This window comes from Thalia democratica, chromosome 4 (assembly GCF_965202585.1).
Source record: "Thalia democratica chromosome 4, ktThaDemo2.hap1.1, whole genome shotgun sequence".
Lineage (NCBI taxonomy): Eukaryota > Metazoa > Chordata > Thaliacea > Salpida > Salpidae > Thalia > Thalia democratica.
Window position 1 is genome coordinate 60,751,011 of NC_139168.1, and position 14,343 is coordinate 60,765,353.

General features: G+C 25.4%; 3 protein-coding genes across 5 annotated transcripts in view; all 3 read left to right on the forward strand.

The window, feature by feature from the left end:
* The window catches only part of LOC145834498 (uncharacterized), a 36,241-nt gene extending 31,502 nt beyond the window's left edge, over positions 1-4,739 (forward strand). For 2 of the 3 annotated variants that reach the window (XM_082941940.1, XM_082941941.1), the window contains exons 11-12: positions 3,205-3,390; positions 4,607-4,739. In XM_082941940.1, coding sequence (XP_082798066.1) covers positions 3,205-3,390; positions 4,607-4,642 — 222 coding nt within the window. In that variant the 3' untranslated portion in view covers positions 4,643-4,739. The remainder of the gene's footprint in view (positions 1-3,204; positions 3,391-4,606) is intronic. The other variant, XM_082941942.1, reaches the window with a different exon arrangement.
* A 1,955-nt stretch (positions 4,740-6,694) lies between these two features.
* On the forward strand, positions 6,695-10,439 carry LOC145834597 (uncharacterized). Its single transcript, XM_082942068.1, has 6 exons — positions 6,695-6,784; positions 8,088-8,118; positions 8,360-8,475; positions 8,884-9,018; positions 9,396-9,531; positions 10,305-10,439. The coding sequence occupies exons 1-6, from the start codon at positions 6,782-6,784 to the stop codon at positions 10,331-10,333; spliced, it is 450 nt and encodes a 149-aa protein (XP_082798194.1). The 5' UTR covers positions 6,695-6,781; the 3' UTR covers positions 10,334-10,439.
* Positions 10,440-12,354: 1,915 nt separating this feature from the next.
* On the forward strand, positions 12,355-13,169 carry LOC145833487 (uncharacterized). Its single transcript, XM_082940661.1, has 3 exons — positions 12,355-12,458; positions 12,517-12,597; positions 13,013-13,169. Exons 1-3 carry the CDS (start codon positions 12,370-12,372, stop codon positions 13,167-13,169), a joined length of 327 nt encoding a protein of 108 aa, XP_082796787.1. The 5' UTR covers positions 12,355-12,369.
* Positions 13,170-14,343: the final 1,174 nt, after the last annotated feature.

Here is a 14,343-nt window from a genome sequence, read left to right on the forward strand (position 1 = left end):
GGCTGACGTTGTGGACATGGAGTGGAAGTTGACGGCTGGTTTTTCTCTCTGACGTCAGGGAAGGAAGCCACCCTCCGCTCGAAGTTCCACTCGCTCGTCGTTCGGTTTACCGCCGGAGGAGTGATGACGTTGCGTTCGAGTTCCTCGACTGGTATCTTTTATTTAGATTAGTTTATTAAAAAGTTGTCAACGAAAACGGTCTTAATTGTTTAGTGTGACAAAATTTTATCTAAAAAGAGTTTAAAAACTTAATAAAATATTTAACTTTAGAATATACTTTTTAAGTTTGCTTACTCTTTTGCTTCCATTGCCATGAGTCAAAAGTCCATGAGAGGCTACTCTAGTGAACACTGGTCTCATTTCGCTAACATTAACAAGCTGACTGTTTCCTTTTAGTGACTTCCCTTTTAAAATTTTGAGTAGCGGGTCTGAGCAATCGACACTTTCTGTTTAAATAAAAAAATAATTTTATAAAAAGTATTGTTTCTATTCAAAAGTCTTGAAATAACTTTTGTACAAGTTATAAGGTTTTGATTTGATGCTTGAGTAAAAAAAAAACCACTTAATGTTATAAGACTAAGTCAAACGATGCACTTGTTAAAAAACACAAAACAATCAATTAATCTGCACAAATTTAAACTGTTTTAACTTACGCGATCTCAGAGTGTTTGGGATGCTCGGGCTGGGTTCGCCACTTGCGGTGCTGCTGCTGCAGGTGCTGTTGGTACCCGCCACGCTGTTGTTGCCAATCGACGAGCTGTATATGAAGTTGGGCTTGATTTTCAGGGTCGGGTGCAGCACCTGCTTCTGGTATATGTACTTAGGAGTGGGCGGCGGAGTTCTGACCAAGCCTCCCTTGCCTCCACTGATGTGCTGCATTCTAACTTTGCACCTGAAATTTTTAGTTTCTATATTTTTGTGCTTTTTTAAGTGCTTTGACAAAATTTAAACTGTGTATCATTGTAGCATCGTAATTGTTATGTAATTTCAAGTTCTTTACGTAATAGCCTGTTCTACTTTCAAAAAACTTCATTCTTATGCTTCTAAGTGTTTTGTTGAAATATTATTCAGCAACAAAATTTACCCGTGGCAGTATATTTTTTGCTGTTTAAAAATGGAATCCTTCATCAGGGATTCATCAGTTTGGCACATGACGGTTCTAGTTTTCGGGTTTGCGTCTGAGAAATTGCTGCTTGTGCTTGTTTTCATCTGCTTCGAGCTAGACACGTTGATACTTATCGTTACGTCACTGCAGTTCGTCGTCATCGAGAGCTTCTTTCTGTTTTGCTGGCCGCTGCTGGCGCTGTTTGTTGCAGCCGCTGCCCTTAAGTATTATATTTAATTCAGAAAAAACAATAATAAACTAAAACCAATATCATTAAGAGACTATAGGCAATTTATAAAGCTATGTATGATGGCACTCTTTATAATTTAATTACCTTACACTTTAAAATAGGTTAGAAAATATTAAGTTTTAGTTAAAGTTGTGTTGAGTTTGCAAAAGAAAATTCAAACGAAATAACTTATTATGCCATGCATTTTTTTATAAAATATTTATAAATTAAAATAAGAAATATTAAGGTAGTAAAATTTTATTAGCTCTAACTTTAATTTTTTATGTTTAATTGCAACGCAAACTCAAAATATTTTTTAAAAGGCTGAGATTTTGAAACTTCCCAATAAACTAAATTAAAAAAAGCTTACATAAATGAACTCTAGTTTGTTGATTTATTAATACATTTTTTAACACACTATGTTTTTATTACAGAAATTTTCTATACTAGATGTAATACATGTTGATATATAATTTTAGTTGAAAACTTATGTAACAAATTTTTGAATTTAATAGAGAAAATAATATTGTTCGTAAAAGATAAAAACTCTTTTTTTTAAATCGATTAAAAAGTTCCAAATTTATTAAGCTACATACCTATACAGCTTGTTTCGATAGAAAGTGTAAGTATAAGCATAAAGCGAGTTATTCATAATTTAAAGCAAAGTTACTTCGTCTTTAAACACTTAATTTTAATTTCAAAGATAAACAGATAATTTACAAAACTGATTGCCTTAGAGATAGTTTTAAAAATCGTTTCGTAACATACAAAACTTAAGATTCGTAATATCTTGAAGAGAAAAGTTTCACCCTTATTAGTTTTTTTTTGTACATTTTAGTAAATTTAATTATGTTAATATTAATTATTGTTAATATTAAAAACTTAACTTTTATATTAATAAAAGTATTGTAAAATTTAGAAAAAAATATTTCATTTGTTCAAGTAATAATCTTGATAAATATTTTGCTCTTCAAATAAAAAAAAAAGTTTGTTTTAGAGTTTTGATGTTTGTTTTTATATATTTAAAGTTCAGTACTGTAAGAAAGCGTATAGAAATTTATATAGCTACTTTAAAACTTATTTTAAGATTCTAAAAGAAAATGAAAACTAAGAGGTTGAACATATTTTACAGTAACTACTATGATTTAATGAAAATATTTTGACAAAGTTGTAAAAAACTATTTTGAAAATATATTATGTTAAAACCCGTATCACTTTGATTAACATTAAGTTTTAAATTCCAGCAAGCTTACTTTTTAACTCTTCGCTTACTTGCTTAAAGTTGTTATACAAACCAAATAAAACTCGTGCTAAAAATCTTAACTTTGAAATACTCAAATGCCTATCTGGTGTTTAAAACAGTTTTTAAGTTATAAGGCTGATGAAAGTGAATTGAAATTAAACTTTAACTAACATGTTTACAAAACTAACTTCACTCTGTGCATTGCTTCCTCATCGAGGTCAGTTTCTACTGGTTCAGGACTTTTTCTTAGATTCTTGCAAACAACGCTGGTTAAAAAAAATTTGATATTTAAACAGTTCTGGAGATAAACGGTCCGTTTTACTTTATTTTAACTAAATCACAGTTTATCAAATTTCAAGCATTAAAGTTTTTTATTTCAAACAAAGTTAAGTAAAAAATGCCAACTCACGCTTTAAAATAAAAAAGCACAACACCACATCTCTATAGGAATAGAAACCAAAAAAGTTAGTTCAAATAAACGACTTAGAACTAAAAAATAAATATAGGAATTTTCATGTTTTCTAAAATAAATAAAGTCAAACTAACTTGTCTAGATTAATATCAACTGTTGTGTTATGACTACTTTCTGTTAAGTCCATCTGTAAAATATAACAATTTTTTCTACAGAAATGGACTACAGTTCAAACAATGCTAGGAAAAATCGGCAAAGACAGCCTTAAAAGGCGAATCAGCGAGTTTAAAGTAGTTAATGTCAAAAAGAAGGCTGCGAAAAGAGCTAAATACCTACTTGATGATGTTGACTTAGAAGTGATTCGCGACGTTAGCAAAGGAGCTGCTACCTTCTTTGTTTGGGTAACAGTTTACTAATAGAGTTTTATCAATAAAACAAATCAGTATATCTAAACTGTAAGTAAACTTACTTTAGGTTTTAACGTTTCTGACAAATCTTCTAACTTCAAACAGCTTTTGCTAATATTAAATGTATGAAGGAATTCTTTCAACTAAAATGCTTTTATAAACTTTTACCTAAAAGCTCGTGCTAGAGAGTCGAGTAAAAATGCTTTTCTTTTCTCTTTTTTCTACTTACCTATCTACCAAATGATTAATATTACTGCTTAATATTAGGCTTGCGAAGTGATTTATATTAACAATTAAATAAATGTATAAACATATTAATTCTATTCTCATTGTTTATGCTATTAAAAAAAAACGAAATTTAGCTTAAAATGAAAAAAGTACCTATTAAAAAAAATGTAAAACAGCTGTGAAATTGTATTACTTTGGGACTTTTTAAGAATTTTAGAAAAATTTTATAATTTTGAAATTCTGTAAAGTTTAAATAATTTTGTTGCAAGAAGTTTATATTTTATTATTTACATTTAAAAAATAAATAAAAGTTACATGAACTTAGTCAAAGTTTACCTACTATTTTTTTAATTTACTAAACAACAAAGAATTTTATTTTTTTAACACTCACATTCAAAGGTTATAAGTGTTTGAAAATATGCAACTTTATTTTTTCTGGATAAATTCTTAAAAAAGTAATAAGGAAAACTTTAGAATTTAAAAGATAAAAACTTAACATTTTAGCTGTGAATACTATAACGTATGTTCTTATACATTTGTATATTTGTACATTATTTAAAGTTTTTGCTATAGATCCATTTAAAATGTTGACTGTCTTAAACAATAGTACAGACTGAACTGAACCAAATTAACCTTCAAATAATAGTTCAAGTTATACTGTTCTAACTAAATGAATTCAAGTATACTTTACGCAAATTTTTCAAAAAATTTTGATTTCGAATATATCAAAAATTTAAAAAACTTTAATCATATAGGTCGTTTAGCATTTGCTTTTAAAAATTTTGATCGATTTTATTATATAGTTTTGAGAGAACAAAATAGTGCAAAAATGCGTAAGTATAATTTTATAATTAATAGTAAAGTACACTTGGAGTCTTTCTAAAAGGACTTAAAATTGTTATGATTATCACCAAGTTTTGCTACACATCTTTTGTAAACTAAGTGTTTAGATTCTACTAATTTAAAACTTGCTGTTTTACAGGTTGAAGGAATTGTTGCTGACTTTTGTGGAAACTAGTTAAAAGAAAAACTTGTCTAAAACTGTACCATCCTCATTTATTTACGACTAAAAAATACTTTAAATTTTTTTATAAGAAGCTGATAAGTAAAAAAGCTACAATAAAATCGTCTAAAGAAGCATAACTTATTTGAAAGTATTTGATGAAATTCAATCAAATTATTTTATACTCAAATTTCATTAAATTGCTTATTGTACTTTAACTTTGTCATATATTTCAAAATCTATAATTCTAAATCGTATTTAAGGAAAGTATATATAGATTAAATACTTAATTCATTTAAAAATATTTTAGTTCTAAAGATTTTATTTAAAAAAGTAAAAGTTCACATAGACTTAGTTAATGTTTTATCATAAACCTATCATTTAATAAAACTAATGACATAGTTGTTTTTTCCTAGCAGTTAGAAAATTTATAGCTTAAAATTGTTTTGAAAACATCTAATAACTTATTAAAGAAAACTTTAACGAGTTGTCATTAAAGCCTTGTATCTTAAGTGCAAAAGTGTAATTTGCGTTTGACAGTATTATCAATTATTCACTAGACGTAAAACGACGTACTGTAAGTGAATTGGATTTTTTTCGCGATGTTGGGCTTTAATAAACAAAAAATAAATAAAACAGAAAATTTACCAAACATATTTGAAAATAAACGTAACTTATGGCTGCCAAATGACCACATTTTTTTAATTAAAACACAAAAAATTTTTGTTATTCTTAATTTTTACAAACTGTTTGTATACCAAAATATCTTAGACTGTAATTCAAAAATAACTAGTTATACTTTTGTAATAATTGTTTTTTACTACTTGTAACTTTTAGTACTAATAGTTGATATTAAATGTAGTTTTATAAAATATACGCGTCTAACTGTAGTAACATGTTGAAACTTGTTTGTACATTAAACGAAATAATCAATAAAAATTTGCAGAAATTGTTATATTTATAATTATGCAGATATAAACGATAAATTTTAACCAACTTTTTAAGCATACGGCTGCAAAAAGTTTTCAGCTTCAAAGTAAATCTTTACATGGTAAGCTAGATTGTTTTTGTAATGATGCTTTTTATGAGTACTTTACATGGAAAAGTCTTTAAACAATGACCTACACAAAAGACGCTAAATTTAAGGTGTGACTTTGACGTACGAAAACGAAAGAATGAGTGTTTAAAAATTGTTTTAATAAGGTGTATGTTTAGCAGTTTTAGACAGCATATTTAGTTTGACTTTTAGTCTAAATTAAGCTTTGAACTAAAACAACTTTAATAAAACTAATGTTTAGTAGTTGTTTGTATCAGTATAAAATATATATTAGTTTTCTTTAGCGATTTTTAAGTAAACTTTTGGGTTTGAGATTTTTAAATAGTAGTTAAGCAATAGTTTATTTTACAGTTTTTAGTAAAACAGTTAGATTATGTAACAAAAAGTTATAAAACAGTGGTCGGCAGCTTTATATATGTAACAAGCAAACTTTTCTAGAAAAACTTGCTGTCGGGCTGCATTGCCTAGAAAAAGTTCTTCAACGGGACGCAATTATTTAAAATAATTTTAGTAGTTAGCATAACATACTGTTTTAAAGCAAAATGTTATAAAATGTGCAATATTTAATTACTAGTGATTATTAACTTTAAAATAAGGAGCCGAATTGTAAGTTTTAATGTAAATTTTACTTTTTTAAAAATGTATAATTTTAAAATAAAAGTACATCGCAAGCCAAAATAACTGAATTGTGGGTATTATTAAGTGTATTTTTAAGCATTAGTTTTAAAGATTTTGTATTGGTACTGTATTTTTCTTGGTTGTGTAATTAAGTAAACATTTTTATTTGAGCCTGTTGTGCTTAAGAATATATGTCAGACTAATCATGCATATAGCTAATTATATTCTTTTTGAAATTTAGTTTTATTTTGATTAATTTATTCCATGAAAATTTTTTATGAGTTTTAAAATAAAGATTCAGAATTAGTGTATTTTGGGTAAAAAATTTTAGTTGTGTCTTATATTTATGACAAGTTGCTTAATTAACTTTAAAACTTATTACATAAACATTTAGAAGTTGAACGCTTTTTATTTAACTTGTATAACGTACTTTTATCTTTAATGCTAGGAAGAATTCATTCAGTGTGAATCGAAATAAAATGGTAAGAATTTAACATTCATGTTTTAAGTTTAATTAATGTTCTTAGTCATTCAGTTTTAGACAAAAAAAGTTTTTTTTCGTATAATTTCGATAAGTTTGAAACAAATAAGTTGTTTTAAGTATCTTTGACTAAACTAAACTACGTTTAAAAAATTATACTTGTATTAAAAGACAATTTGTTAACAATGATATTAAAAGAATCTTAACATTTTTAAATACGTATTTTAGTAAATTAAGAAAGAATAACAATTTTGTGTTAGTGTTGCTATCAGTCAAGTTCAAACATATTCTTAAATTTAATTTTTTTTTAAACTACTACCATTGGCTTAGATATCATTAAAATTTTTATTTTTACGTTTTATATCACATACACACAAAACATATTTTTTTTCGTTCAAGTTTAACTAGACTTTTTATCGAACAAAACGGTGACTTGCTGTTATTACTTATTAGTTAAAAAAAAAAAAACAATTTTTGTACTTTTGATAGTAAAGGTTTTTTTTTTTTAACCTATTTTACACTTTTATAAAAACATAAACCTTTTTATAAACACTCGGTTCTAAAAACTGAAACTTTTGTATTCTTTTTTAAAAACCTTGTTCTTAACTCAGTATTTCTACTACAAATAACTTTTTACTAACTTCTACAAAAGATTTCCATGTATTTAATATTTCGCTATACTATTACAGTTATTAAAATATTTTGAAATAATCTACTAAATGTTTTGATTATAGTTTTTATATGTCTTATTAGAAAAAAAGTTAATTGAGCGTTTTAATATTTAACTTTTTTCCGCGGTATTAAAATAGTTTTTTTTTAATGTTTTTAAAGTAACAGAAATCGTTTTATTTAAATCAAGCACATTAAAAACTAAAGAGTGTTTTATACTCAAAACTTTACAATAGAAAGTTATAGATTGCGTTGTATCCTGTTAAATCTTATTTTTCAATCACTTAAGTTATAGACTTAATACAAAGATATTTTACATTCTGACTAACTGTTTTAAATTTTAATGCACAGTATAAAAAGAGTGTAATCAACTTGTTTTTAAACTTATTTGTTAGTCGACTATTTAAATGTATTAGTTAATTTACGCGTTATATTAATAACATTAAATATAATATAAAACAATTTTTAAAAAGTAATCAAAAGTTTTTCTATAACTTAAGGTAAATTTAAACGTGATTTTTTGTACATTTAATGTTAATAAACTTTTAAAACGAATTCAGTTTTAAGCTTATTTAGCTTAATATTTTTAATATTTATTTTAGTAATAAATTCATAATATTAATTTTCTATAATAGGCTGATCAACTTGTGCACGAACAAATAGCTGGTAAGTTAGGACTTTAAATTGCATCATGTTAAATTATTATTTTTCATTTTAGTAAAGTTAGCTTCTTTTATTAATTAAAATACACTTTATATTAATAAAAGAAACGTGGTATTAGCATATATGTTTTACTTTAAAACTATTTTAAATAAAACGTTAACTTTAAATTCTATAAGATTTTTTTTAAATCAAATAAGTTTGTACCAAAACAATAAACACGATAATCAAAATGTCATGCTTGTAGAATTCAAAGAGGCATTTTCGTTGTTTGATAAAGATGGAGATGGTACCATTTCAATAAATGAATTAGGGTATGTAATGAGGTCCCTTGGACAAAACCCAACCGAACAGGAACTTTTGGTAAACAGTTTTGAAAATACACAATCACTATTGAAAAAATTGCGTTTATCAACATATAACCATGAATTTCAAATTATTATTTTAGCCTTGTTTACTAAAATTGGCTATATGATTACACATGATAGTTAGGATAGACAGCTTTGAACTTCATTTTTAATTATTTAAAGTTTTCTTTAACTTTAAAGTTAAGTTTAATTAATTTTACGACTTGGTTACAATGATTAATTTTATAATATATTTTTATAGATTATGCAACTTATAGATCTAAAGTTTCAAACTAACTAAAAATTTTATGTTCGTAATAATAATAACAAAGATAATAATAATGTTATAAACAACAATAAAACTTAAAAAAAGACAGAAAAAAAGAGTTAACAATAAATATAAAAAAACATAACAATAAATCAGGATATGATAAACGAGGTAGACATGGATGGAAGTGGCTGCATCGATTTTCCTGAATTTCTGACTCTGATGTCCCGTAAACTGCACGACACTGACACAGAGGAAGAAATAAAAGAGGCTTTCCGCGTTTTTGATAAAGTTATTATCTACCAATGAGCAACTGTAATATGTACAAATTACTGCTAACAGAATTAAATAAAAGCATTATATGATAAAATTTACTGTTTGCAAATAACACTTTGAACTAAATTAAAAGTTTTAAGATGTATTTTTAATATGATACCATACTTATAAACAATTTTTTTAACAACAGTTGATTTTAAGAATAGCGTACTTTTATTTTATAATTAAAAACCCTTATGTCATCAATTATTAAGTTTTAAAAGGTAACATAGAAGCAATCAACTATAAATGGCGCTTAATAATAATTACCAATTAACATTCTCATACCATACACACGCAATATTTACAAAAGTAAGTTTAGTTGTTCTTGCTCATCGTTACAAATTTTGAAGGACGGGGACGGCTTCATATCGAAGGCGGAATTGCGTCACGTGATGACGAACTTGGGAGAAAAGCTGACTGACGAAGAAGTGGAAGAAATGGTCAGGGAGGCGGATGTTGACGGGGACGGGAAGATTGGATATGAAGGTAGATTTGCTTGAATTAATTGGAAAGTTAAAGTTTTTGTTATTATTGAGTTTAAGCATGATTCTCACGTCAAATAGTCTAGTTTTGAATGGAAATGTTTTAATCGAATTGTTCTAAAATTAAAGTAAAGGTCATATAGTTAGTAGAGTTTAAAACATAGTAGCTGAGTTATATTCAAATTAATTAAGTAAGTACGGCAAAAGTTTAAAAACTTAAAACATGCTTTTAATATCTAAAATTCGTATAATTTTTGAAAAGTAATTTTATAAATAATTATATGTTAACTTTATTATCAATGACAAGATGATCATTTCAGCTAGATAATATTTATCTACAAACTTAGCACTAGTTTCTTAAGATTTTTTAACGTTTTTGTTATTTCTAAGTACTTAAGTTATTTTATTCTACGTTTGTCTATTAAAAAAAAAAACTTTAAGTACTTTTAAAACTAACTTTAGGGTAAGTATTGTTTACTTTTAATCGAAATTATAAAAACAGCATACATTGCATTTGAATGCGTGTCTAAAAGGGTTTTGCAACCTTTAAAAATTCATGATGTACATAAATATATAATGTCATACCAAAAAGTATAGTTCATAGTTAAACTGCTAATTAAGTTAAATAAAAAAGTAAACTGTTAATAAAGTTAAAAATATAAATATTTTTAAAATATCTAATACTGTAAATTTTACGTCAACATATTAATTTTAAAGTCACACAGTTTTAGTTTATTTATATGTTATTTATAAAATTGTTAAAATGATTTCAAACAGAGTTTGTGAAAATGATGATGTCAAAATGAGAATTTCGGAAAATGTTTAATTCAAGAGTCCTAAATTGAATTTTCTTATAATAGCTTTTATTTTTGTATTGTTTACACTTTAGTTTTATCTTAATAAATTAACCTAACTCAAGTTTTGTGTATTTTAAATATAGTACGTAGTCATAGTGACGTTATATTAACAAGTTTCCTGCATTTACACTTTCTAAAAAGTTTTACTAGGTAGATTAAACTTCTATTTACTTCTGCAAAGCTGTGAATATTTTGTTATGCTATAATTTAAAATTATTATATTAGTTTAAATTTTCTAAGCTTTTGTTTATTTTTTGTAAAAATGCGTTGAGAACATTTTCGTAACAGTTTTATTTTTACTACTTAGCAAAAAAAGTTATCATATGATTGAGTTAAACTAAGCAAGTGGAAAGTAATACAAGTTGTTCTAAATCTTATGTTTGTTTACATTTAAAAGTATTAAGTAAAATATTATAATTATCAGAGAAGGTATTGAACAGATAAAATTTGTAATAACTTTTAAAAAGTTAGTATTTTTACAATCACAAGCAATATACCAATGTTTTTAATCTATACAAATATACTTTTAAAAAACTATGCGATTTTTAAATTTTATATTCTATAAAATACCAACAAAAACATTATTTTACCAAAGTAGAACATCTTATACAAAAATATATTTTTCATGAGTTTGAAAATCAAAAGTAAGAGCTTATTTTTTTTTCCCATTAAAACATTTGTTTTTGCAGTAACACTTGACTTGACTTTTATCAAAAATTATTTAACAAAAATTAATGCAAAAAATATTGTTGCAAAAACATTTAATCATGTGGCACAATATTTCTAAAAGTAATGTTTCTACATAGCATTAGTCTTTTTTATAAAGTAGTCTGCTGGTTGATTAGGTACTTTTGAGCAAGAAAAAATTTTTTACTCAAATTTATTTTTTTTTAAATCATAAAGTTAAAGAAAATTACCAACTACAAGTGAAAATGTAAGAAAAAAAATTCTTAATTAAATTTTTCATGTTATTAAAAAGAAACAAAAAATAAAAGAACTCGTACAAAGATGATAGATAAATATAACTAACGAATAGTTAAGTAGTTACATACTTCAATATAAAAATAAAAGTAAAACAATTATAAATAGACCTATCGGATATAATGAAATATGTACATATATTTCTTAAAACTTATGAAAAATATCTATATTAGGGTAGACTGTCGTTTAGTTCTAGTAAATTTTTTGCAGTTGTTGGAAAGATTATTTTAAACTGTTTTGAATGTAGGTAAAAACGGGTTAAAGATTTCCTCCAGCAGTTAGCATTGATGAAAAATCCATTAAACCATAAACTTCAACAATATTAACGTCATTTTCTTTCAAAAATGGCAGACTAAAATGACGTTAATATTGTTGAAGTTTATGGTTTAATGGATTTTTCGATTATCTGTAAACATTAATGCCTTTTCTTATATTTGAATTACGTTTAATGTATAAAATTTAGACTAGACCATATAAAGTTAGCACTTTTGAGCTGTTTTTTAAGTCTAATTTGCTGTATAACTATGACTAAAGATCTATTTGAAATAGTTCAATTTTCCAATTTAGATCAAGAAGTACCTAGTAACATAGAACGTGAAAAATGTTATCTTTTTTATTTCAATTTACAACCAAAAAAAATAAATTGATCTATCTGGATATATCAATATACCATATAGAACTATTTTTAAACTATAGTTAATAAATTTATATAACATTTTTTACATTTTTAGTTATTATGTTTTACAATGATTTAAAAAAAAAAATTAGATTTGTATTCATATGAAATACTAAAGTTTAGTTTTTGTTTATTTCTCACATAAAAATCAAAATGGTACAATACAATAAATATATTGACAAAAGCTACTCTACTAATCATATGAACTATAAAAAAATTACACCTACGCAATTTGCTTTCCGGTAAAATAAGTTAAAGACTTTGATTTTATAAAACATTTTCAATAGTTTGATTACTTTATTGATAAGTTTAATACTTAGCGTACAAAATGAAGTGTTTGCTAATACTGTTAATAGCTTTAAACAAGAGCTGTTACAGTATAAGAAATAATAGAAGAAAAAATATTGCAAATTCTAGGTAGAAAATTTTCTTTTATTAGTAAAAAATAAATAGACTAATGTTAGTTTTTTAACAGTGAGATTCAGCAATACACTGAAATTCAACAATTAAGTCCAACAAAAAGTACTCTGAACAGTTCTGCGTTAGAAGCTATAAGGTAAAGAAAACTATCGTATTAGTTTTATACTTTGGCCTAAGCTGGTATTTTTTTAAAATGTTTGACTCGAGTAAACTTTGCATACAAAAAAACCGTTTTCTGAACTAAAAAAATATAAAAGAAAACTTTTAAGATAATACATTGTCATTAATAATTTGCATTAAATAGAGAAGGATTTTATGTTGTGTATTATACAGAAAACTTATTGTTCATTGATTTTTTTTTTTAGAATTGCTTAAAAAATTTTCAGTTGCTATATGAGTTTCTTAACTAAAGTTTTACTACAAAATATAAATGTGCGTTCAATATTCATATATAAACAAAACTTTATTTGCAAACATTTAAGATTTTTGAGTCACTTCAAGAACAATATAACTTTTTTTTTAAAAACTGTAATAAATCATACACTTTGCAGGCGCAAGAAAATGGAGAGGTTTTTAAAAACAATGAATGTTTCTTCAATTCAATCACCAGAAGACTTACAACTGTATGGAGCCCCGGCTTTTTGCAAGTGGAACGTTTATAAGAAATGTTATAAAGAGCAGTTTACAAGATGTGATGATTGTGTGTAAGTTTACTTAATTGATTTTAATACAAAGCACAAACAAAATAAAACTTAAAAACTTTTGACTCAAGCTTCTTGTTCATAATTTTTTTTTTTGTTTTCACTTAATATATATTAGCAACTTTATTGAGCTATTAACTCAAAAAAAAAACAAACTAATTCAGTTTGTGGTATCAGAACTATTAAAAGTTAAACTAAAGTAATTTTTTAGCATAATAACTAAAGTTTAAATTTAAATCTAAATGATAAACATCTACAAAATACTTTTTTTTTATAATGACCAAATGCAGTATTCTACTTAAAACCGTACTAGTCATATGCTACCTAATCCTTGGATTGTTCATACTTTTTGGAAACTTGTTTGTTTTATTTCAAACTTGGGTTGATACAAACCTCAAACCGACTAAGGTTGATATTTTACGGAGCTCACTATGCATTTCAGACATCAGTACAGGTTTACATACATTTGTTTATAACCTGTTTTTTCTTTAAAACTGTATTTTTAGAACAAAACTACAAAATTAAAACATCCAAAGCTCGATTGAACATCTTACAAATAATATATTTAATAATACTTATTACTTTATATAATCACAGTTAACTTCGTTTTTAAAGCTATAAAAAAGTCTTTCAGAAAACAAACAATAAGAAAGTTCTAAAAATCTAAAAGCAATAAAAAACTTCTTTTCGATGCAGCTATGTTTATTTTCTCCAAAATTCTACCGAACATTTATTGGACACTGAACAACAACGGATTTCAACTGGTTTTGAAAGTACAGAGGAGTAAGGACAGTGCGACGAGCAAAGGGCTTTCTACTATTTTTATTTTTTTCTATTTGTTGTCCTTGTACCAATTGAACAAAATATGCATCCATAAGTTTATTTCCGTTGCAAGACCTGGCAAGAAACTCCGAAGGACTCATGTTCTTTACATTTTAGCTGGAGTTTGGATTTTCGCTTTTATGATATCTACCTTTCCGAGTATTTTTTGTTATACAATAGTTTATTAAAATTAAACTAAAAAGTTAAGTTTAATTTGTCTATTTAGTTTAGAGGTTTTAATTTGCTTACAAAAGGTTTTTAATAACGTAGTTGTAAAACAAAGTTTTTGTAATGTTATCTGTGTTTAGACTTAAAAAAATTAAAACTTTTAATATTTAATATGGATTTTTCATAATTTT

Excerpts from the sequence above, each read along its gene's own strand:
- LOC145833487 (XM_082940661.1), top strand. The coding sequence starts at position 12,370 with ATGAAGTGTTTGCTAATACTGTTAATAGCTTTAAACAAGAGCTGTTAC. Across the intron at positions 12,459-12,516 it reads AAAAATATTGCAAATTCTAG|TGAGATTCAGCAATACACTG; the intron begins GTAGAAAATTTT and ends GTTTTTTAACAG. Across the intron at positions 12,598-13,012 it reads TCTGCGTTAGAAGCTATAAG|GCGCAAGAAAATGGAGAGGT; the intron begins GTAAAGAAAACT and ends TACACTTTGCAG.
- LOC145834597 (XM_082942068.1), top strand. Across the intron at positions 8,476-8,883 it reads CAACCGAACAGGAACTTTTG|GATATGATAAACGAGGTAGA; the intron begins GTAAACAGTTTT and ends ACAATAAATCAG. Across the intron at positions 9,532-10,304 it reads CGGGAAGATTGGATATGAAG|AGTTTGTGAAAATGATGATG; the intron begins GTAGATTTGCTT and ends GATTTCAAACAG.